This window comes from Papio anubis, chromosome 3 (genome assembly GCF_008728515.1).
Source record: "Papio anubis isolate 15944 chromosome 3, Panubis1.0, whole genome shotgun sequence".
Taxonomy (NCBI): Eukaryota; Metazoa; Chordata; class Mammalia; order Primates; family Cercopithecidae; genus Papio; species Papio anubis.
Window position 1 is genome coordinate 37,762,034 of NC_044978.1, and position 23,018 is coordinate 37,785,051.

The window sequence follows — 23,018 nt, forward strand, 5'->3', positions numbered from 1 at the left end:
ACGCCCGGCCCAAAAACTCATTTTTAAATTGGTAAAGCCAAATTGAAAGTAATGAATATGAGTTCATGCCAAAACTGCTATTTTGAGCTGGTAGTTCATGTGGTGTCCAACAGATGTCACTGTGTTTCCCTCATACACTGAAAATATCTCCTAGCACCCCTGTGAGTTATTTGAAAAGCCTCAGGGCTCCTTGGTGCACTCTCTGGGAATGACAGATGCAGGCCCTTCCAGGGGTTTCCGGAAAGAGCAGGGAAGCAGGGTCAAATGCAAAATCACCTAACAATAGAAAGGAGCACGTGCTCAGAATAACAGGGGCATTGAGAGCTGCCAACTCTAGGGAACAGAGAAGCCTAGAACCTCCAACGTCAGGGATTTAGGCTAGTCCTTGAAGCAAGTAAGACTCCACCACAGAGGAGGAAGGAAGAGAATGTTCCAAGCAGAGAAAACGGACTAAGTATACGAGAGAGGCCTTGAACCAAGAATGAGGATGGCACGGCGTCAGGGCTGTGACACAACGCATAGACTAAGAACATTGTAGGAAGTGGAGCCGCTCAAGGTTTTAGAGGAAGGATGATGTGTTTAGAAAATTTAATCCAGCAGTTATGTGTGAGATAATCTGAAGAAAGAAGTTGCAGTAAAGAGACCGTAAGTGAAAACTAACCCCAGTCAAGATATGCGGAGATGAAGACCCACAGTGACACTACTGGGAGAAGAAACAAGAAAACAGACTCAAGAACCTTGCAGGAAAAGGTTGGCACTATATTTGGGAAGATTAAGAGAAAAAATTCAAGGATGATTAAGGCTTCTATGCCAGGTAAGAGGGAAAAATGGTATTATTCACAAAAAGAAGGTATACAGAGGATGAATTAAGCTAGCCTCGGGAGAAAGACATTATGAGTTTGCCTCCTGACATTTTAACTTTGAGGAAGTAACAGGTCATTGAGATGAAGAGATCTAGCCAGTGGTCGGAATACTCAGCCCCAGCAGCTTTTTAGGCCATCTGTGCAGAGTGAAGATAGCAATCATGAGGGTCAATCAGTGGAAAAACAGTCCCTGAGGCATGCCCACATTTAGGAAAAGACAACATCCAGTCAGCAGAGCAGACTGAGTTCTCCTAAGGAGAACCAAGAGAGTTCAGAGTTCCAGGGAGTCAGAAGCCCCAGGGGTTGTTAATAAAGCAATTCTTTACAATTCCTTTGTGTTTTTGTTTTGTTTTTGTTTTTGTTTTTGTTTTGAGACGGAGTCTCGCTCTGTCACCCAGGCTGGAGTGCAGTGGCGCGATTTCGGCTCGCTGCAACCTCTGCCTCCCAGGTTCAAACAATTCTCCTGCCTCAGCCTCCTGAGTAGCTGGGACTATAGGTGTCCGCCACCACACCTGGCTAATTTTTTGTATTTTTCAGTAGAAACAAGGTTTCACCATATGTGATCTGCCCACCTCAGCCTCCCAAAGTGCTGGAATTACAGGCGTGAGCCACTGCACCCAGCCACAATCCCAATATTTTTAAGCAAATGCTAAGTGCATTTATTAGCCTGGTGAGGAAAAAGCTGGGCGCAGTCCTTAAGGGAGAAGCAGTCGTCTCCTTTAGGTAGTGTGGAAAGGTTTTATAGCTAGGGACCAAGACAATCCCTTCTCTCTTAAATCTTGAATCGCCTATGTCTGTCTTTTTCTCCACCCCTTTCCCTTCTCTTAAATCCCCTGCCTTACTGTTTTCTTCTGTTCATCACCACACTACCCAGAATGCCAGTCCACACTAGTGGCCTTATTTTGTCACCACCAGATGGTTCTTGAGACCCTTATCTGACTCCCTCTACACTGCTTACTATGGATATCAATGTTCACCTGCCTTACAAATCACATTAGGGTCTTTTCTCAGTCCTATGGTGCCTGACTTCTTTTGGACATCACAGCTCTCCTGGTGTACTTTCATCCAAACACACTCCTCCACGCCCTCCCTACCTGCTTACCTTCAAGGTTCAGCACAATGTCACTCTCTCCCTCCCCCACCCACCTTGGCTACTTTCTCTGTCACAGCACTTAGTTTTTCTTGCTTAAATTAACATGTCAGTCTCCTGGGTCCCAGATTATAAACTCCATGGAAATGACAGTGTTTTTCAGCCACCTTCATTTCTCCATGGAGTCTGGCAGAATACTTTGCACCTGGTGCACACTGACTAAATGGTCTTTGAACAAACAATATTATCCCTTTACTGCCTATGAGATGGCAGAATCTGTCCTGCAATAGTTATAATACCTTCGCATACAGCAGTATATGATTTTTCAGAATGCACTTATATTTGATTTTCATACCCTATACGGAGGAAAGAGGAGTACTACTGTCCTCATTGTAGAGCTGAGGAAATGTGATATGGTTTGCCCAAAGCTCATCTGGAATTGTAGCTCCCACAATTCTCACATGTCGTGGGAAGGACCCAGTGGGAGGTAAATGAATCATGGGGGCAGGTCTTTCCCATGCTGTTCTGGTGACACTGAATAAGTCTCATGAGATCTGATGGTTTTATAAACAGGAGTTTGCCTGCACAAGCTCTCTCTCTATGCCTGCCACCGTCCATGTAAGACATAACTTGTTCCTCCTTGCCTTCCACCATGATTGTGAGGCCTCCCCACCCATGTAAAATTGTGAGTCCATTAAACTTCTTTTTCTTCCCAGTCTCAGGTATGTCTTTATCAGCAGCATGAAAATGGACTAATACAAAATGTGACTCAAGGATGTTGGAAGCTTTGCACAAGTTCACACAGCAGCAGTAAATAAAAGAGCCAGGACTAGAACCCAGATCTCTGACTCACAGTCTAGTGCTCTTCCACTGCACACCTTGACTCTGCTTAAATACGTGTAATAATAAGCCTGATTTGGTGATGGCTACCTGTGCTTCAGATATTCCTTCATTTATTCATATCTAGTATGTTGTTAGCATTTCTACCTGTCACCCTGGAGTCCAACTGATTTTAGGTTCCAGAGGACAAGGTTCAATAAACAGAATGAGGCAGTGACTATAAGCTATAAAGAGTGGATTCACTAATGTGTTTCTAGAAAATTTTAAGCTGTAATTTACTTATGCATTAAACCCAAACACACTCTACAGGAACCATTTCCACCTGCCAATTATTGCTCTAAGATGCTGATACCGGTAAATGAGCATGCTGATTGCTTCCAACGGCCCCTCTAAATCTACTCTCCACCTTTTCCACCTTGCCCTGTGCCCCAGTAGACCTGTATAGACCTTTCTCCCATGGTTCCCTTCCATATGCTTTCTACTTGGGTTCACCCAATGGGGTTCTAGCAGGTGACTGGAAGGAAGAAGGAGAAGGAAGCTTGGCTATTTATTCCCTGACTCCCCTCTGAAGGGTTGTCTCAGGCAGGTTGTAACCCATGACTGAAGTTCATGGCTTTTATCAGGTGGGCCTCTTCACATATGTTTCTTTGACCCTTTACAGCACATTCAGACTTAAGGGTGGCAACTGTGGTAAACCTGCCCAGAATATGGCCACACATTATTTTAATACTGCTACTATAAAGAGGTAGGGTCTATGTCCTCTCCCCTTAAAAGTGGGTGGTCTCTGTGCGACTATGAACAATGAAATATGGCATAAGTGATACTCTTCCAGGTTCCAAACCCCAGCCTTAGGAGACTAGCAGCTTCTATCTCTTGCCTCTTTGGCACACTTACTCTTGGAGCCCTTGGAGTTCAACCAGTACAGGAATCCAACTACCAGAGGCTGCCATGCTGTGAAGATGCCCAAGCAGCCCTGTGGAGAGGCTGTGTGGAAGGAGGGAAGAAGAGAGAGTGAGATCTAGTCAGCCCCAAGCTGTTCGGGCCCCAGACACCACAGAGCAGTGATGAACTGTCCCCACCATGTCCTGACTGCACTCCTGAACCAGAGAATCGTGATTTATACTAACAACCAACAGCTGTTTTAAGTCACTAAGTTTGCGAATAGTTTATTACATAGCGCTAGATCACTGAAACACCACACTGTTTAAGTTCCCCTCACTACCCAGTCTGAATGCCATCTACTCCTTTTGGGGCCTTGACTAAATACGTGACATATGACAAACATTAGGGCTAATAATCATATTCTAGACTTCTTCTGAAGAAATGGCAGAACTGCACTTCCTCCTGAGGTCAGATGTGGCCTGGTGACTTGCTTTGCTTTAGACAATGAAATGTCAATAGAAACGATATGTGTTACTTCCAGATAAATCTTCAAGAGCCAGTGGGTCATTCACAAGGTTCTCTTCTCCCTGACATCACCTTGAGACCAGTGATATCAGTTCCGGATAGTGGAGGCTCCATCAAATTGGATCCCTGAGTGAGGATAACATGGAGAAAAGCTAGCTACAAATTACTCATCCCACAATCAAAGATGCAGTGATGATGCAATGCAAAGATGCAGGGTGAACAAGAGACAAACATTTGTTATTTCAGCCCCTGAGACTTCAGTGTTGTCTGTGACTACAGCATAATCATCATGACTGCTACTATAAGCTCCTCTGTCAAGCTAATCCTGACCGAAATGTCCCCATGCTTTAGGGGTCCATTTGAACTCCTGAATATTCTGTACACCAGGAAAGAGGTCTCTAAATTAAGCAAATATATACAACCATCTTGTACACATCTATAACCAGAAAAACCATGGAAATCCATCAACCATTGTAGTGGCCTGGGAAATGCACCTCGCAGACTTCCAACTACAGGGAGCATTACTGAGCTGGGGCCCCTGCTGCTAAAATCTGGAATGTTCTCCACATTTGTCTGAGGCTATACTTCCTGCAGGTTATTCCCAGCCAGTGACTGGGAGCACTAGAGTATAGTAAACATACTAAGGCAGGCCTGTTCCTGAGAGATGCAGGTCTCTAATAGCCTTTCTCAGACTGTTCAACAGTCTAGGACACTTCCAGCCAGTCTTCTCTGCCTCTCTCATCACTTGGGGTCAGATTGGTGTTGCAGTCTGAAAACTCTCCCAGCCTTCCCCCATCTTGCTCCTATTTTCTCTCACACAGGCATTTCCCCAAATAAAATCCTGGCACATTTAATCCTATCTTGGCATCTGCTTCTCTGAGAACCCAGACTAGTAGAACTATACCAATGAATATTCAGCCTTGAAAATTTAGCTTTGACGAATTAAACATACAAAGACAACAAAACCAGCTCTTGTTGAATAAGGGCTGTCCCATTAATCTGAAGTATAAAAAACCAGTTTTGTACAAAATGATATCCATATCTATAGCTGGATCTAATTCCTACATTACCTATGTTAACATAGTATCATTTTAATATGACTTTTACAAAGTATGATTTTAACTTTAAATTAAAAATTTATCCTTTCCCATATGTCCAAAATAGGTTTCCAATCCCTTATCCCAAACCCTGGAGATGATGTGTATTTTGGAATGCAAAACTTTAAGAAAAGTAATGTACATCTGCCATATTCGACAGAACATCCCCCAGGGGGGAGGGGGACAGTACCTTATAATCAAATATATTACTGCTTTTTCTACAAAACATACAAAAATTAACACAAGTGAGTTAAAAGTAAATAGCCTCGAGGTGGTTCAAGTAGGGTTCAATACCAAATGAGTTCATCAAAGGTTAGGTTGTGAATCAAGTGAATTGTAAGAAAACTGAGTTTCCAGAGCTTTTGAAGTTTGTGAATAAGGAACTGTGAACCTATTCACACTATAGAAAACTATGCAGCCCTTTAAAAAAATCAGAAATGCCATTTTACTAACACAGAAAAATAAATGCCCATCTGGATGAGGAAAGCACGTAACACAAGAACTTATGAGAACAATTTGCAAAGGCTAAGTATCGTATTATCCTTACATAGAGTGGGAAGAGGAAAGCGGAGACAATCTTCACTTGTCAAGGATTTCCACTCCTCACCTTTTGTTACCCAGAACACTTGGTGATGACTTCATCTCTGGTTCAGAAATGCGGCAGAAATATTGTTTAAGCATGAAATTATTTATATTATTTATGAGACAGAGAGAATAGGTTCACCTCTGTAAACTGCCTACGCTGATGGCAGGTAACTAAAATGTTATGCATAAGTTGGTGGCTGAGAGAGTGCACAAAGAAAATTTATTTAGGATACTAAATAAGCCTCATAGAATAAATAGAGGTGGCTGGCAAGATGGCCAAATAGGAACTGCTCCGGTCTGCAGCACCCAGCAAGATCAAGCAGAAGGCAGGTGATTTCTGCACTTCCCATTGAGATACCCAGTTCATCTCACTGGGGCTGGTTAGACAGTGAGTGCAGCCTACCGAGGGTGAGCCAAAGCAGGGTGGGGCATTGACTCACTGCGAAGCTCGAGGGGTTGGGAACTCCCTCCCCTAGCCAAGGGAAACCGTGAGGGACTGTGCTGTGAGGAATGGTGCATTCCAGCCCAGATACTACACATTTCCCACAGTCCACAACCCGCAGACCAGGAGATTCCCTCAGGTGACTACACTACCAAGGCCCTGGATTTCTAGCACAAAACTGGCCGGCCATTTGGGCAGACACAGAGCTAGCTGCAGAAGTTGTTGTTGTTTGTTTTTTTTTTTCATACCCCAGTGGTGCCTGGAAGGCCAGCAAGACAGAACTGTTCACTCCCCTAAAAGGGGAGCTGAAGCCAGGGAGCCAAGTGATCTAGCTCAGTAGATCCCACCCCCACACAGGCCAGCAAGCTAAGATCCACTGGCTTGAAATTCTCACTGCCAGCACAGCAGTCTGAAGTCGACCTGGGATACACGAGCTTGGTGAGGGGAGGGGCATCTGCCATTACTGAGGTTTAAGTAGGCAGTTTTCCCCTCACAGTATAAACAAAGTCACCTGGAAGTTCAAACTGGGTGGAGCCCACTGCAGCTCAGCAAGCCGCTGTAGCCAGACTGCCTCTCTAGATTCCACCTCTCTGGGCAGGACATCTCTGAAAGAAAGGCAGCAGCTCCAGTCAAGGGCTTAGAGATAAAACTCCCATCTCCCTGGGACAGAGCACCTGGCGGAAGGGGCGGCTATGGGCACAGCCTCAGCAGACTTAAATGTTCCTGCCTGCCAGCTCTGAAGACAGCAGCAGATCTCCCAGCACAGTGCTCGAGCTCTGCCAAGGGACAGACTGCCTCCTCAAGTGAGTCCCTGACCCCTGTGCCTCCTAACAGGGAGACACCTCCCAGCAGGGGTCGACAGACACCTCATATAGGAGAGCTCCAGCTGGCATTTGGTGGGTGACCCTCTGGGGATGAAGCTTCCAGAGGAAGGAATGGCAGCTGTTCCTTTGCTGTTCTGCAGCCTCCACTAGTGACACCCAGGCAAACAGGGTCTGGAGTGGACCTCCAGCAAACTCCAGCAGACCTGCAGCAGAAGGGCCTGACTGTTAGAAGGAAAACTAACAAACAGAAAGGAATGGCAACAACATTAACAAAAAGGATGTCCACTCAAAAACCCCATCCGAAGGTCACCAACATCAAAGACCAAAGGTAGGTAAAACCACAAAGATGAAGAAAAATCAGCACAAAAAGGCTGAAAATCCAAAAACCAGAACACCTCTTCTCCTCCAAAGGATCACAACTCCTCGCCAGCAAGGGAACAAAACTGGACGGAGAATGAGTTTGACAAATTGACAGAAGTAGGCTTCAGAAGGCGGGTAATAACAAACTCCTCTGAGCTAAAGAAGTGTGTTCTAACCCAATGCAAGCAAGGTAAGAACCTTGAAAAAAAGTTAGAGGAATTGCTACCTAAAATAACCAGTTTAGAAAAGAATGTAAATGACCTGATGGAGCTGAAAAACACAGCACAAGCACTTTGTGAAGCATACACAAGTATCAATAGCCGAATCAATCAAGTGGAAGAAAGGAGATCAGAGAGTGAAGATCAACTTAATGAAATAAAGTGTGAAGACAAGATTAGAGAAAAAAAAGAATGAAAAGGAAATAACAAAGCCTCCAAGAAATATAGGACTATGTGAAAAGACCAAACCTATGTTTAATTGGTATACCTGGAAGTGATGGGGAGAATGAAACCAAGTTGGAAAACACTTTTCAGGATATTATCCAGGTGAACATCCCCAGCCTAGCAAGACAGGCCAACATTCAAATTCAGAAAATACAGAGAACACCACAAAGATACACCTCAAGAAGAGCAACCCCAAGACACATAATCGTCAGACTCACCAAGGTTGAAATGAAGGAAAAAATGTTAAGGGCAGCCAGAGAGAAAGGTCAAGCTACCCACAAAGGGAAGCCCATCAGACTAACAGTGGATAGCTCTGCAGAAACCTTACAAGCCACAAGAGAGTGGGGGCCAACATCCAACATTCTTAAAGAAGAGAATTTTCAAGCCAGAATTTCATATCCAGCCAAACTAAGTTTCCTAAGCGAAGGAGAAATAAAATCCTTTACAGACAAGCAAATGCTGAGAGATTTTGTCATCACCAGGCCTGCCTTACAAGAGCTCCTGAAGGAAGCACTAGATATGAAAAAGAAAAACCAAAACCAGCCACTGCAAAAACATACCAAATTGTAAAGACCATCAACACAATGAAGAAACTGCATCAACTGATGGGCAAAATAACCAGCTAGCATCGTAATGACAGGATCATATTCACATATAACATATATTAACCTTAAATGTAAACAGGCTAAATGCCCCCAATTAAAAGACACAGACTTGCAAATTGGATAAAGAATTAAGACTCACCAGTGTACTGTATTCAGGAGATCCATCTCATGTACAAAGACACACATAGGCTCAAAATAAAGGGATGGAGGAATATTTACCAAGCAAATGGAAGCAAAAAAAAGGAGGGTTGCAGTCTTAGTCTCTGATAAAACATACTTTAAACCAACAAAGATCAAAAGAGACAAAGAAGGGCCTTACATAATGGTAAAGGGATCAATGCAACAAGAAGAGCTAACTATCCTAAATATATATGCACCCAATACAGGAGCACCCAGATTCACAAAACAAGGTCTTATACACCTACAAAGAGACTTAGACTCCCACACAATAATAGTGGGAGACGTTAACATCCCACTGTCAATATTAGACAGATCAATGAAACAGAAAATTAACTAGGATATTCAGGACTTCAACTCAGCTCTGGACCAAGCACCTTATAGACATCTACAGAACTCTCCACCCCAAATCAACAGAATATACATTCTTCTCAGCACCACACTTATTCTAAAATTGACCAATAATTGGAAGTAAAACACTCCTCAGCAAATGCAAAAGAACGGAAATCATAACAAACAGTCCCTCAGATCAACCACAGTGCAAACAAATTAGAACTCACGATTAAGAAACTCACTCAAAACCACACAACTACATGAAAACTGAACAACCTGCTCCTGAATGACTACTGGATAAATAATGAAATTAAGGCAGAAATAAATACTTTGAAACCAATAGGAACAAAGACACAACATACTAGAATCTCTGGGACATCGCTAAAGCAGTTTTTAAAGGGAAATTTATGGTACTAAATGCCCACAGGAGAAGGTGGGAAAGATCTAAAATTGACACCCTAACATCACAATTAAAAGAACTAGAGAAGCAAGAGCAAACAAATTCAAAAGCTAGCGGAAGACGAGAAACACCTAAGATCAGAACAGAACTGAAGGAGATAGAGACATGAAAAACTCTTCAAAAAATCAGTGAATCCAGGAGCTCGTTTTTTGAAAAGGTTAACAAAATAGATAGACTGTTAGCCAGACTAACAAAGAAGAAAAGAGAGAAGAATCAAATAGACACAACAAAAAATGACAAAGGGGATATCACCACTGATCCCACAGAAATACAAACTACCATCAGAGAATACTATAAACACCTCTATGCAAATAAACTAGAAAATCTAAAAGAAAGGGATAAATTCCTGGACACATACACCCTCCCAAGACAAACCAGGAAGAAGTGGAATCCCTGAACAGACCAATAAGAAGTTAACTAATGCCTACCAACCAAGAAAAGGCCCAGGACCAGACAGATTAACAGCCAAATTCTACCAGAGGTACAAAGATGAGCTGGTACCATTCCTTCTGAAAGTATTCCAAACAACAGAAAAAGAGGGACTCCTCCCTAACTAATTTTATGAAGCCAGCATCATCCTGATACCAAAACTTGGCAGAGACACAACAAAAAAAGAAAATTTCAGGCCAATGTCCCTGATGAACATCGATGTGAAAATCCTCAAGAAAATACTGGCAAACTGAATCTAGCAGCATATCAAAGTTTATCCACGACAATCAAGTCAGCTTCATCCCTGTGATGCAAGGCTGGTTCAACATATGCAAATCAATAAACCTAATCCATCGCATAAACAGAACCAATGACAAAAACCACATGATTATCTCAATAGATGCAGAAAAGGCCTTCGATAAAATTCAACACCCCTTCACGCTAAAAACTCTCAATAAACTAAGTACTGATGGAATGTATCTAAAAATAATAACAGCTACTTATGACAAACCCACAGCCAATATCATACTGAATAGGCAAAAGCTGGAAGCATTCTATTTGAAAACTGGCACAAGACAAGGATGCCCTCTCTCACCACTCCTATTCAACATAATAGTGGAAGTTCTGGCCAGGGCAACCAGGCAAGAGAAGGAAATAAAGGGTATTCAAACAGGAAGAGAGGAAGTCAAATTGTCTCTGTTTGCAGATGACATGATTGTATATTTAGAAAACTCCATCGTCTCAGCCAAAAATCTCCTTAAACTGAAAACAACTTCAGCAAAGTCTCAGGATACAAAATTAATGTGCAAAATCACAAGCATTCCTATACATCAATAATAGAGAGCCAAATCATGAGTGAACTCCCACTCACAACTGCTACAAAGAAAATAAAATACCTAGGAATACAAGTTACAAGGGATGTGAAGGACCTCTTCAAGGAGAACTATAAACCACTGCTCAAGGAAATAAGAGAGGACACAAACAAATGGAAAAACATTCTATGCTCATGGATAGGAAGACTCAATATCGTGAAAATGGCCGTACTGCCCAAAGTAATTTATAGATTCAATGCTATCCCCATCAAGCTACCATTGATTTTCTTCACAGAATTAGAAAAAAACTACTTTAAATTTCATATGGAACCAAAAAAGAGCTTGTATAGCCAAGACAATCCTAAGCAAAAAGAACAAAGGTGGAGGCATCACACTACCTGACTTCAAACTATACAACAAGGCTATAGCAACAAAAACAGCACGGTACTGGTACCAAAACAGATATATAGACCAGTGGAACATAACAGAGACCTCAGAAATAATGCTACACATCTACAACCATCTGATCTTCAACAAACCTGACTAAAACAAGCAATGGGGAAAGGATTTCCTATGTAATAAATGGTGCTGAGAAAACTGGCTAGCCATATGCAGAAAACTGAAACTGGACCCCTTCCTTCACCTTATACAAAAATTAACTCAAGATGGATTAAAGACTTAAATGTAAGACCTAAAACCATAAAAACCCTAGAAGAAAACCTAGTCAATACCATTCAGGACATAGGCATGGGCAAAGACTTCATGACTAAAACATCAAAAGCAATGGCAACAAAAGCCAAAATTGACAAATGGGATCTAATTAAACTAAAGAGCTTCTGCACAGCAAAAGAAACTAACATCAAAGTGAACACACAACCTACAGAATGGGAGAAAACTTTTGCAATCTATCCATCTGACAAAGGGCTAATATCCAGAATCTACAAGGAACTTAAACAAATTTACAAGAAAAAACCCCATCAAAAAATGAGCAAAGGATATGAACAGACACTTCTCAAAAGAAGACATTTATGCAGCCAACAAACATATTTTAAAAAGCTCATCATCACTAGTCATTAGATAAATGCAAATCAAAACCACAACGAGATACCATCTCATGCCAGTTAGAATGGCAATCATTAAAAAGTCAGGAAACAACAGATCCTGGAGAGGATGTGGAGAAATAGTAGCACTTTTACACTGTTGGCGGGAGTGTAAATTAGTTCAACCACTGTGGAAGATGGTACAGCAATTCCTCAAGGATCTAGAACCAGAAATACCATTTGACACAGCAATACCATTACTGGGTATATACCCAAAAGATTATAAATCATTCTACTATAAAGACACATGCACACTAACAATATATATTATATATATTTCAGCACTACTAACAATAGCAAAGACTTGGTACCAACCCAAATGCCCATCAATGATGGACTAGATAAAGAAAATGTGGCACATATACACCATGGAATACACCATGGAATATGCAGCCATAAAAAAGAATGAGTTCATGTTCTTTGCGGAGACATGGATGAAGCTGGAAACCATCATTCTCAGCAAGCTAACACAGGAACTGAAAACCAAATACCGCATGTTCTCACTCATAAGTGGGAGTTGAACAACAAGAACACATGGACACAGAAAGGGGAACATCACACACCCGGGCCTGTCAGGGGGTGGGGGCCTAGGGGAGGGATAGCATTAGGAGAAATACCCAATGTAGATGACGAGTTGATGGGTGCAGCAAACCACATGGCACGTGTATACATATGTAACAAACCTGCACGTTCTGCATGTGTATCCCAGAACTTAAAGTATAATAAAAATAAAATAAAAACAAATACACAATTAAAAAAAAAATAATGCTCATGTTAAGGCAGTGGACATGGAGTATAGAAAACACAGACAGGAGTCCCTTCCAGTAGACCTGAGCCCAGACTTCTTGGCATCATTCCCCATATTAAAGGGGGAAACATAGGATATAGGATATGACTGCTCTCACTGGGAACCCCTCAAGAAACATCCAGTTCTAGACTTCTTTGTTCATGTGCTTCTGATTTCCTGCCCTGCCACTCGTGAAATGGCTCCTTTCTTCATCAACCACATAGGGAGCCAAGAGCCACAGGAGAGGCTGTTCACCTTCCCTGGCCTGCTCCCTCCCTAACCCTGTTCATTCTAAATGATAAAAAAGCAAACAAACAAAAAACAGATGGAGAACAGGGAGAAAAATTAATTAAGAAGGAAAAAATCCATCTTTGTTTCCCTAGTTGCTATATAGCCCTGAGAGAAATTGTCTGCAATGGATACAAGTTAAGAAATCTGAATTAGGGGTTGGAAATTCAAACCTAATACAGTAACATTTGCTTTTCATTTTACATATTCAGCATTGACTTTTTTATTTTTACAATAAGCATGTATTAACTTTATGGTTTTAAAACTCTCATATTTTAATTATGGGCACAACTGAGGATATTACATAATACATATAAAGTGCTAGATCAAATGTTAGCTATTATTCTCTTACAAACCACTATCTGGGAAGGTACTTTAACATGCATTCCATTGGTGTGTTGTTTCTTCAGCCTCCTAAGTCTAAGGTACTGTGTTCAGCACTGGAGATATCCCAGTGAACAAAACACATGTGATAATATGCCATACATAAAAGTGTGCATACCACTGTGGAGAAGACATTAAGCAAGTAATAGCACACGTAATGATTTAACTCCACTTGTGCTAAGTGCTATGAAGAGGAAGTGTGGGGTGACCAGTAAGATCCTCGTAACAGCTCTCTGAGGTGGTTTTCATCCTCAATTATGGATAAAGAGCTATCACTAATGTTTGTAACACTAAAGTGTGCTAATTATAATAACATAAAATTTCCTGAACAAATAGTAATTATAATAATTATCACTATTATAATAATGACAGGAAATTATTTTATGTCAATAGGTCAATGAGGAAAAGGATGGAAACAAATGAAGAAAAAAGTCTAAATGTGTGAGAGTATATATGGATAATTACTGCCAGAGAATTTCTATAGCACTCTTGTGTTCCTCCAAAGAGGAAAATTCTTCCATGCAGAGGTTTAGAGATCTTCAATGCAAGATACCCATTCCATCCCTGGAACAATGAAATACTGACAAACACAAAGTTAACCTAGAAACAAATACAAGTTCTGTATTTTCCAAAGTTAATCCCTTATTTTCCAAGAGAGATCTAATTTCACAGACTTGGTTCTTTTGTGGCCATAAACTACTAAAATAACATGGAAACCTCAGTATTTTTATGTTTAAACCACATCAAAGATGACCTCTCGAATCTAGAAATAACATAAAAATCTAAGTCAAACCAAGTACTCTGTTTGGCTTGGAAAACATGGCCACTATGCTGGAGAGGCACTAAATAGTAAGAGATGAACATCTTCTGTCAAGATCTGCTCTAAACCAGAAACCCCATCAGCTTGGAAGGCAAGGTTTCAACATTGCCATAATCAAGTATTTTTGGCTTCTGTAAAATAAAAGCCTGTCGAAATTGAACTTCAGGATGCAGAATGGTGGGCATTCCATCAAAACAACATATGATCAAGTTGCTCTTTGCTTCTGTCCCTGCCAGAGGTGTGATTCCAAAATCTTGACAAAGATTCCCTGAACTAAATACTGCACAAGTCTCTGTATTTAGTGAAGGAAAAATGAAAAATCAGAATTCTAGGCCCAGGGGTGTCGCCTGACAGCTCACAATGGAAAATATATCAGTTGATTTATCATACAAAATCGGAGAGTCATAAGAAAATCAGAGTGGTGCTAATGAGACAGCCAACCTTTGATGGGACCTTAACTTTATTTAGTGAAGGAAAAATGACAGCTTCACTTTAATTTTTGCTGTCACAAAACTGTTACAATAAAAAATTATGTTCTATTAAGTAGACAGCAAATCTATGGCACTTGTGCTACTACTGCTCCTCTCCATGCCCACGGCATACCTTGCATTTTCTATGACAGACTCAGCCTTGGAGGACAGCTTGACAGTTCCAAGTAGCCACCACCCACAAAGCGAAGCAGGCACAGAGTCGGAGTCTATCTGCCAACGTTCCTTTGGGCTGACTATCCTACTTGACACTCACAATACTGTATTCTATGACACCAGACAGAACCCATCAGTTTAAGCTGTGGCCATTTTAAGACCTGTGTTTGATATTGCTAAGAAATAGAGATAGAAGAAAAATAAGGCTAAAGTCACCATCAAATCAGTTACACTGTGTTTACCCTCCTCAGTGTCCATCACTTGTATTATAGAGACAGAAGATTACATGAGCCAATCACTGACCTTATGGAGAGCAGGAGCCAAGACTGGTACCAAAAATCCATTGTAAATGTAATTGACAAGCTGATTTCGAATCAAGGGGTGAGCCACCTAAGAGAGATAAAGATAGTCAAGAAAAAGGCAGAGTTCAATCTTCAGTTCTTAAAACAAAACAATTCTGTGTACATCCTGAACTCAAAAAGGAAATCCAAATTTTGGCCATTTATTCTGTGATTAAAGAACAAATCAGACCTCATACTGTCATGTAAGCCCTTCAAATAGCTTATTCCAGCATAAACAGCTTGGTTAAAATTCACAGAAGTTGAACTTTCAAACATAATATTGGTAATTTTAAACTGTGTGTTTGAAAAAAACACAATAAACAGACTGAGTACGTATAAGGATTCATAAATTAAAGTTAACAAACTGGAAAGTTTCATTTTTGCCCCTTACTTTCCTCTAAATCACATCTCAACCTGTAACTAATTTTAAAAACTAAGCATAACTGTCAAAGCGAACAATTGAATACATTTATTTTGCTGGCAGAAAACATTTTCCCATTTTAAATATGTATTTCCTGATAGTCACTTATATTAAAGAGAAAGGCATTTAAAAATATTTTCAGAATAATAGATAATATTCGAAAGCAGAAAACATTATCAGAGGTACAATACTTCTCATATTTGATTTCCAAAATATATTTAGTGTGGATAACCCTCTACTAATATCTTTTATAAGTAACCTTTTCAGTAGTCTTCCCCAAACAAAAAATCTTAAAAGTATATGGTTTCAATGTCAAAATACAGTATGAAATATATAATTTCCCTGTTCTTACCATGCCTATTAGCTTTATTTCTCTTTCTTAAAAAAGAAGACAATGAAAAAGAGGAAGAAAGTCAAGCAACAAAGTAAAAAGCAATTTCTAGGAAAGTGAGGCTAGATCTTTAAATTACTGATAATCTCTCTGTGTGTATATATATTTGGGGAAGAACTAATAGTAGTTCCATCTTTTTTATTTCCACAAACTGCAAGAAAATGTTGATAGACTCAATATTAAAGGAAAAAATAAGATGTAATCCATTTTTCTTATATATAAATAAAACTTCCTTTGACTTAGCAATAAAAATGAGATGGAACTAAAATAATTTACTTGTATTTTCTTCCAGAGGCTATTTCTTTATTTGGTAGATAAACAGATTATAACTAACATTTTTCATCCTACAATCACTATAAAGAAAACTTGATTTCTTAATAAATCTAACATTAAGGTAATATTTATGCTATATGGAACAAAACATTTTTATGAAAACTTACCACATCTTTAAATATATATAAAATCTGATTTTTATTGAAAACAGTAACAAGAAATCTAAAGGTAAAAATCTAATCAAGAAGCCAAATACACAGGAGTTCAGTGGTTGTTTTTCCCCCCCCCCAAACAGGCCAATTTCAAAGCAAATTTAATTTGTGTTTCAATGAAAATGCTTAACTTCTTCTAAATTCAATTGGGATAACAATATTCTTTATGTAGTATGCACCATTAAGCAAAATAAAGTGTTCTCCTTTATAAATTCCCAAGAAGACCTTGAAGTAGAAGTGGTATAATCTGGAGTACTTAGAAACCTAAAAATATCTATTTAATGAGTCAGGCATTGAACTTATTTTTTGATGGCTAAGTAGATAATCAAAACAGAATTAACACTTTTTATAAAGAAGATAAAGAAAATCTACTCATTTCTTTTTCTCAGTTAAAACTTACAGAAACCTACAAACTAACATTTTCACTCATTCAAGGACATTCACTTGGCTTAAAGTAAAGCACCAATATTCCGTAAACATTTATTAACATTTTAAAAAGTGAATGCTTTTAAATTAATCCTTTGCAATGCTTGTGCTCTGAATGAAGCTATAGCAAAGGGATCCTTTATCATGCTCTGGTACCTGTATGACTGCATTGCAAAACTCCAGGGAGTTCATGAACTGGACAAGAGAAGGAAGTAGAAGCCAGTCATCTTTCAGAAGGCAGTGCCATTCCTCGCCTTTCTCTTCTAGCTTTGTAGGCAGGGAAGAGTAGAGACCACTGAGCCCAGTTGCAAGTACCTGTATTCAGAAATAAAAACAAAAATAAATGCTTTTCCAAAGTTCTCAACCTGCAATTAACAGCTCACAGGTGATGCCAATGCTGCTGTTTCCAAAACTATATCTTTAAGACAGTAGGGAAGAACAACTCTGGCAGAAGGACAGCAATACCAGAACTATCTGGCTAATATACACACAGTTGGTATGGGTTGCTCATCTCTCATGTGCTAGGCACTATGCTGGCCTTGGTGCAGGGGAAGTACACACAAAGATGAATGAAACATTATTCTGGCCTCAAGAAATTCAGGAGAGGAACAAATTCATAAACAACATCCTATAGTACAATACATCAAGGGCAAATACAGAGAAGGCACATACTCCAGCCTAGAGAATCCCCTGTTTTGAGGTGGTCCAGGACAGAAAGTCACATACATTGGAACCATGAGCTTTATGAGAAAGATTCCATGCAATTCCTTGCATGCTTGAGGTCATGACTGACAGCTGCACGTTTGTAGTTTAGAAAGTACTTCCACATATATTTTCTCATTTGATCTTCACAAACAATAGCAAGGAGAAAGAATTGGGGGACAGCAGTCAGCTAGTTAGATGTAATGACAAGATTCAAGCAGAGATAAAGTGAGTCTACATGGAGGCATCAGCACTAGGAAAAGAGAGGAGGAAATAAAATTTGAGTATCACATGGAAGGTGGATATGAGGGTGATCTAATCATGACATCTATCAGTCTGCCATTAATCCAATACTCTTAGGGCTTGCTTCCTCCCTTACTGTTCTGTTCCTTAATTTAAACTGACAGCCTTTGGGCTTGGTAAGTGGGATACCTCAAAACTGTCAACTTACCCAACTTGGTCACCAAGAAAATGGTGATGCCTTTAATAGACACAGAAATGTAAGAAGATAACACACTTAATGCTGAGTGCTTGTTGATTTTACTTTGTGGAATATCAAACCAGGGAAGCAATGAATTTCATAGTACTGGAGGCCTCCCAGCTGGGAAGTGATACTGAATTAAGCAGCAACTTGGAGATCCTGACTTGCTAGATATGTATAGGATGGCCAGGGATGGCATAGAATGAATGCAAAGGAGTCAGCTATGGGGCCAGGGGTGGTGGCTCATGCCTGTAATCCCAGCACTTTGCAGGGCTGAGGTGGGTGGATCACTTGAACCAGGAGTTTGAGACCAGTCCGACCAACAAGGCGAAACCCAGTTTTTACTAAAAATACAAAATTAGCTGGGCATGGTGGCATGAGTCTGTAATCTCAGCTACTCAGGAGACTGAGGTAAGAGAGAATCACTTGTGCCTGGGAGGCGGAGGTTGCAGTGAGCTGAGACTGGACCACTGTACTCCAGCCTGGCCCACTGTACTCCAGCCTGGCCGACAGAGCTGGAGTGCCTTAAAAGAAAAAGAAAAAAAAAGAAAGGCCAGCTACAAAAGTCTTTGCTCTAGCACAAACCCTGAGGTGACAATGGCCTCAAATGAGATGGAAACATGCAAGAAAATATAATGAGGCAGGCCCAGAAAAGAAATAGTGACATACTCATTGATCTCACTGTCTAATGAGAGATTAACAGGCAATTAAAACAGTGTTAGAAATGCTCAGAATACATAATAGAAAATATATAGTGCTGTGGGTGTACAAAAGACTTAACTCAGATTTGAAGGGTTGGCAGCAGGAAATATTCTCAGAAGAAGTGATGTCTAAGCTGATGAAGAGTAAGTAGAAGTTAGCCAGAAAAAGAGTAGGGGGAAGAATATTCCAAGCAGAGAAAACAGCATATACAAAAGCTCAAAGGAGAAAGCAAAGATGGTATTCTCCAGGAACTAAGAGAAGCGCAGTATTGTTAGAGTGCAGAATTACAGGTAGAAAGAGGCTGGCAAGGTGAACGGGAATCAGATCCTGCAGGGTTTTATAGGACAACATGAGGAGCGTGTGAGGCATCCAAATGGAGAGCCCAGTATTCAGATATGTGGGGCTGATGCTTAAAAGAGAGCTCTGGGCTAGAGATGGAGCCGTCAACATGTAGATAGGACCTCAAGCCATATGAACCAGAGAGAGAAGGAAAGGGAGATTTAGACAGATGAGATATGACAAAATAATCCACAGTGCCTGGCATCACAAACAGGAAGTCAGAAGGAAGGGTGGGCTTAGGTATGTTAAACTTGGAAAAAAATTATCTGTAGACCTATTGTTGCCTCCCTTTTCCCCTTGTCCTGTTCTCACAGCACTCTCTGTATGCCTTTGTGTAGCAATCATCTTTCTTGCATGTATTAGTGTATTGCCTACCTTCTCCATCTCTCCTGATCTGACTTGTTCATTCCAGTCCACACTGGAGGTATGGATGATTTGTCCAGTCAGGTATGTTGAGTTTCAGATGCTAAGAGTCCTTCCCATGAATAACATATGCAACTCAACAACAGAGTACAGGTCGGGGAGGTCTTAACATGGAGAGACCATATGAAGTCATGGGAGGATCTAGGAGGGGTGGGGGAGATGGTATAGGAGCCCCCAGTAGAGTATAAAGGACAGGGAGACAAATAGATGAACCATTTCAGTACTAGAGAAATCAAAAAATTATATACATTTCTCTGTTCTATTTCCTGGTTCCTGGCAACCTTTAATCACTCATTCATTTACTCACTCCTTAAAAAAAGAAATACCAAACACTTACTTCAGGCCAGGTACTACATTAAGAAAATACAACCATAAACAAGACAGTACATTTATCTCTTTTTAAAAAATCAGGGCATCTGTGGTCCCAAAGGAGAATGTCCCCTATTCAAAGTGAATATACCCATACAAACACTTTCATTCCAGTTTTGAATGTGACCCAAATGAGTTGCTCCTTAGAAATGAGAAATCTCCGGCAAAAGAGAACAGAGACCAAAAGTTCTCCTCGAAGAGAAATCTAATCTTGATGCCACATTTTTTTAAATCAATTACATTTGCTAACTCCTGCTAAATTAACCACAGAACAAAGGCTTTAATTCTGCATACTCCTGATTTCTTAACCACTTTGAGGCTTTGAAGATGAATTCATAAAGACAGCTTAATTTGTCTGACTAAAAAGCTGGGAATAACTATTCAGTATATCAATATAATTACAGCAACATTAATTTTCAAATTACATACATCAGTGACAGTAATTAAAAATAACACATATGTAATATTCACTTTTTAAAATGAGTATTCTGAAAGGGCATGGCTGAGATGTGAACAGAAGCCTGCCCATCCAGAAGGACAGTCCCTGTACAGAAGGATACTCTCTATGCACAAGGATATTCCCAGAAGACAGAAAGACGTTGTCCGTACAGAAGTGACAGCTGAACAGGAAGTCCTGTCATGTTCCTGCCACTACAAAAAGTTTCTCTGCTATCTCCTTCAGAATGGCAAAGAAACAGAGGAGAAAATATTCTGCAGAATAAAGAGTATTATACAGTCTTAGGAAAAGATTCTAAATCTTTATGGTATTTATATCCTCCCTTCCTAGGCTGTGCTCAGAGTTCAGATTCATTCACCCAGACTGCACATATTTCTAGAACACAGACTGTGGGCCAGACATACGCAAGATTGGTCCTGGGGAAAGATTAGTGAACAAGGCAGACCAGGAGAGATGGAGAATATGGCTGATAAATCAATAAATGCAAGAAAGATAATTACTACCTAAGGGGATACAGAGTGCTGTGGGAACAGGACAAGGAAAAGGAAAGATACCAACAGGTCTGTAGCTAACTTTTCTAGGTTAAGAGATGAATAGAACATTCTATTTACTTTTAAATTTCATTTTTTAACTTAGAATTAAATTACAAAAGTTTAAATATAGATGTATTCAACAGCTCATTAAAAATAAAATTCCCATCCAGTATTTTAGACTTTTATTGATCCTTGGATTCCCATTCACACACACACACACAAATTGCAAAATATTCTATTTATTCCCAACACATTAAGCATTAACCCATTTTTCACTTATTTTTCACTTATGTGCACTTATTTTTCACTTATTTTCCCTCAAGAATCTCTTTAAAAGAAACAAATCACATGTAAAACCACAAGGATAACAATAGACAAAAGAGCAAACAACTTCCCTGGCAGCGGTATAGCAACACAGTTGCTGAGACCAAGGATTTTAGTATCAGACAAACGTGATTTTGAACCAGAGTCTGCCACTGACAGGCAGTTATTAAAGTTCTCTAAATTTCCGTTTCTTCACTGAGTTGTTGCCAGGATTAAAGAAAATAATGCATGTACCAAGATTTGCATAATGTTTTACACACAGAAATGTTTCCAATGAAGGAAAGAAAGATGACATACAAAAAAAAAAAAAAAAGAAAAAAAGAAAGAAGACATGTACAGAGCAGTGAACAAGTAATGTTTAACTTTAAACATCTAATGATATGTGGTTAATTTTAGCAAACACACAGATTTTTGGCAGATGGCTTTAGTCTGAAGCTCGCAGCATAACACCTGGTAGGGACTATTTGATACAACTTGTCAAAATAAAAAGCCTCATAAATTTTGGATATGGGATAAATAACATTCTACCTGCGGCTGTGTACCTAAAGGTCGCTTGCTTTAATTTGCATTACTTGATTTATGTATACACCGTTTTCTACATTTGCCAGTATATAACAGTGGCATGGGCTTAACTGTCAATATTTGGTTTTTTTAAAAAAAAAGTGACAGGGTCATTTAGTCCCCTTTTGTTGGCACCAAATTGTTCCCTAGAGTATCTTCATTCTCCTTCTTTTCCTAGGAAAGCACATCTTGAGTTATGAGGCAGCAGAACCAGCAAGCTCTTCCTATCAACTATAACAGTAAAGGTTTACAAAAGGGGTCCAATTTCCTGAAAGAGTCATTACTTTTCCAACAGCCTGATATTAACACGCTTTGACAATCATACTAATTAGAGAAATCTTTTTGTCAACTGTGGTCCTTAGCTGGATGGTTAATAGAGTATGCTTTTATCTTCAACATAAAGAGGCCTTTTTTTTTTTAATTACGTTGTCAGATGTAATTATAGAAAACTGGGTACAAATGAGATTATGGGATCTATCCTAAGGGGCAACTTAACACAATGAAGCTCGTGTTCCATTCTAGCAAACAAGGTCAGCTGGAGATGTTGTTTTCCCTCCAACTTTAATGATCTGTACAGTGTTTTAAAATACATTTTTATAAAAGCAACACTCAACTAAAATCTGCTTATGACACAGTTAAATAGAAATCTAAACATTAAAAATGGTCCATTCTTGTCATAATATATTTAAATTTTTTAATTATGAAATATCAAAAATACACGAAGCATAATAGAAACCCATCACCAAGACTTAACAGATTTTAATATTCTGCAAAAATTTCTTCAGAACACTCTGATTTTTTCAAACAATAAAAATTAGAAATAGAACTACACCCCACTCCAATCTCATTACCATCCCTTCTCCTTCCTTCACCCCCAGAAAGTCACAGTCTTGAACTTCGCATGTATTATTATCCTTGCGGTTGTTTTGTACTTTTACTGTATACATATGTATCCAAAAAACAGCGTACACTAAGATTCTGCGTTTTAAAATTTTATGTAAACTCTAGGCAGCACAGTGGTTCATGCCTGTAATCCCAGCATTTTGGGAGGCCGGGCGGGCAGATCACTTGAGGTCAGGAGTTCGAGACCAGCCTGGTCAACATGGTGAAACTCTGTCTCTACTAAAAATACAAAAAATTACCCGGGCGTGGTGGCACACGCCTGTAGTCCCAGCTATTCGGGAGGCTGAGGCATGAGAATCACTTGAACCCGGGAGGCAGGGTTGCAGTGAGCCGAGATCACGCCACCACACTCCAGCCTGGGTGACAGAGC

General features: G+C 39.9%; 1 protein-coding gene across 13 annotated transcripts in view; it reads right to left on the reverse strand.

The window, feature by feature from the left end:
- Positions 1-23,018, reverse strand: part of FAM160A1 (family with sequence similarity 160 member A1) — a 264,734-nt gene that overhangs the window by 59,384 nt on the left and 182,332 nt on the right. For all 13 annotated transcript variants that reach the window (XM_031664223.1, XM_031664227.1, XM_031664224.1 and 10 more), the window contains 2 exons: positions 17,011-17,169; positions 15,094-15,180 (listed from right to left, as the gene is read on the reverse strand). In XM_031664223.1, coding sequence (XP_031520083.1) covers positions 15,094-15,180; positions 17,011-17,169 — 246 coding nt within the window. The remainder of the gene's footprint in view (positions 1-15,093; positions 15,181-17,010; positions 17,170-23,018) is intronic.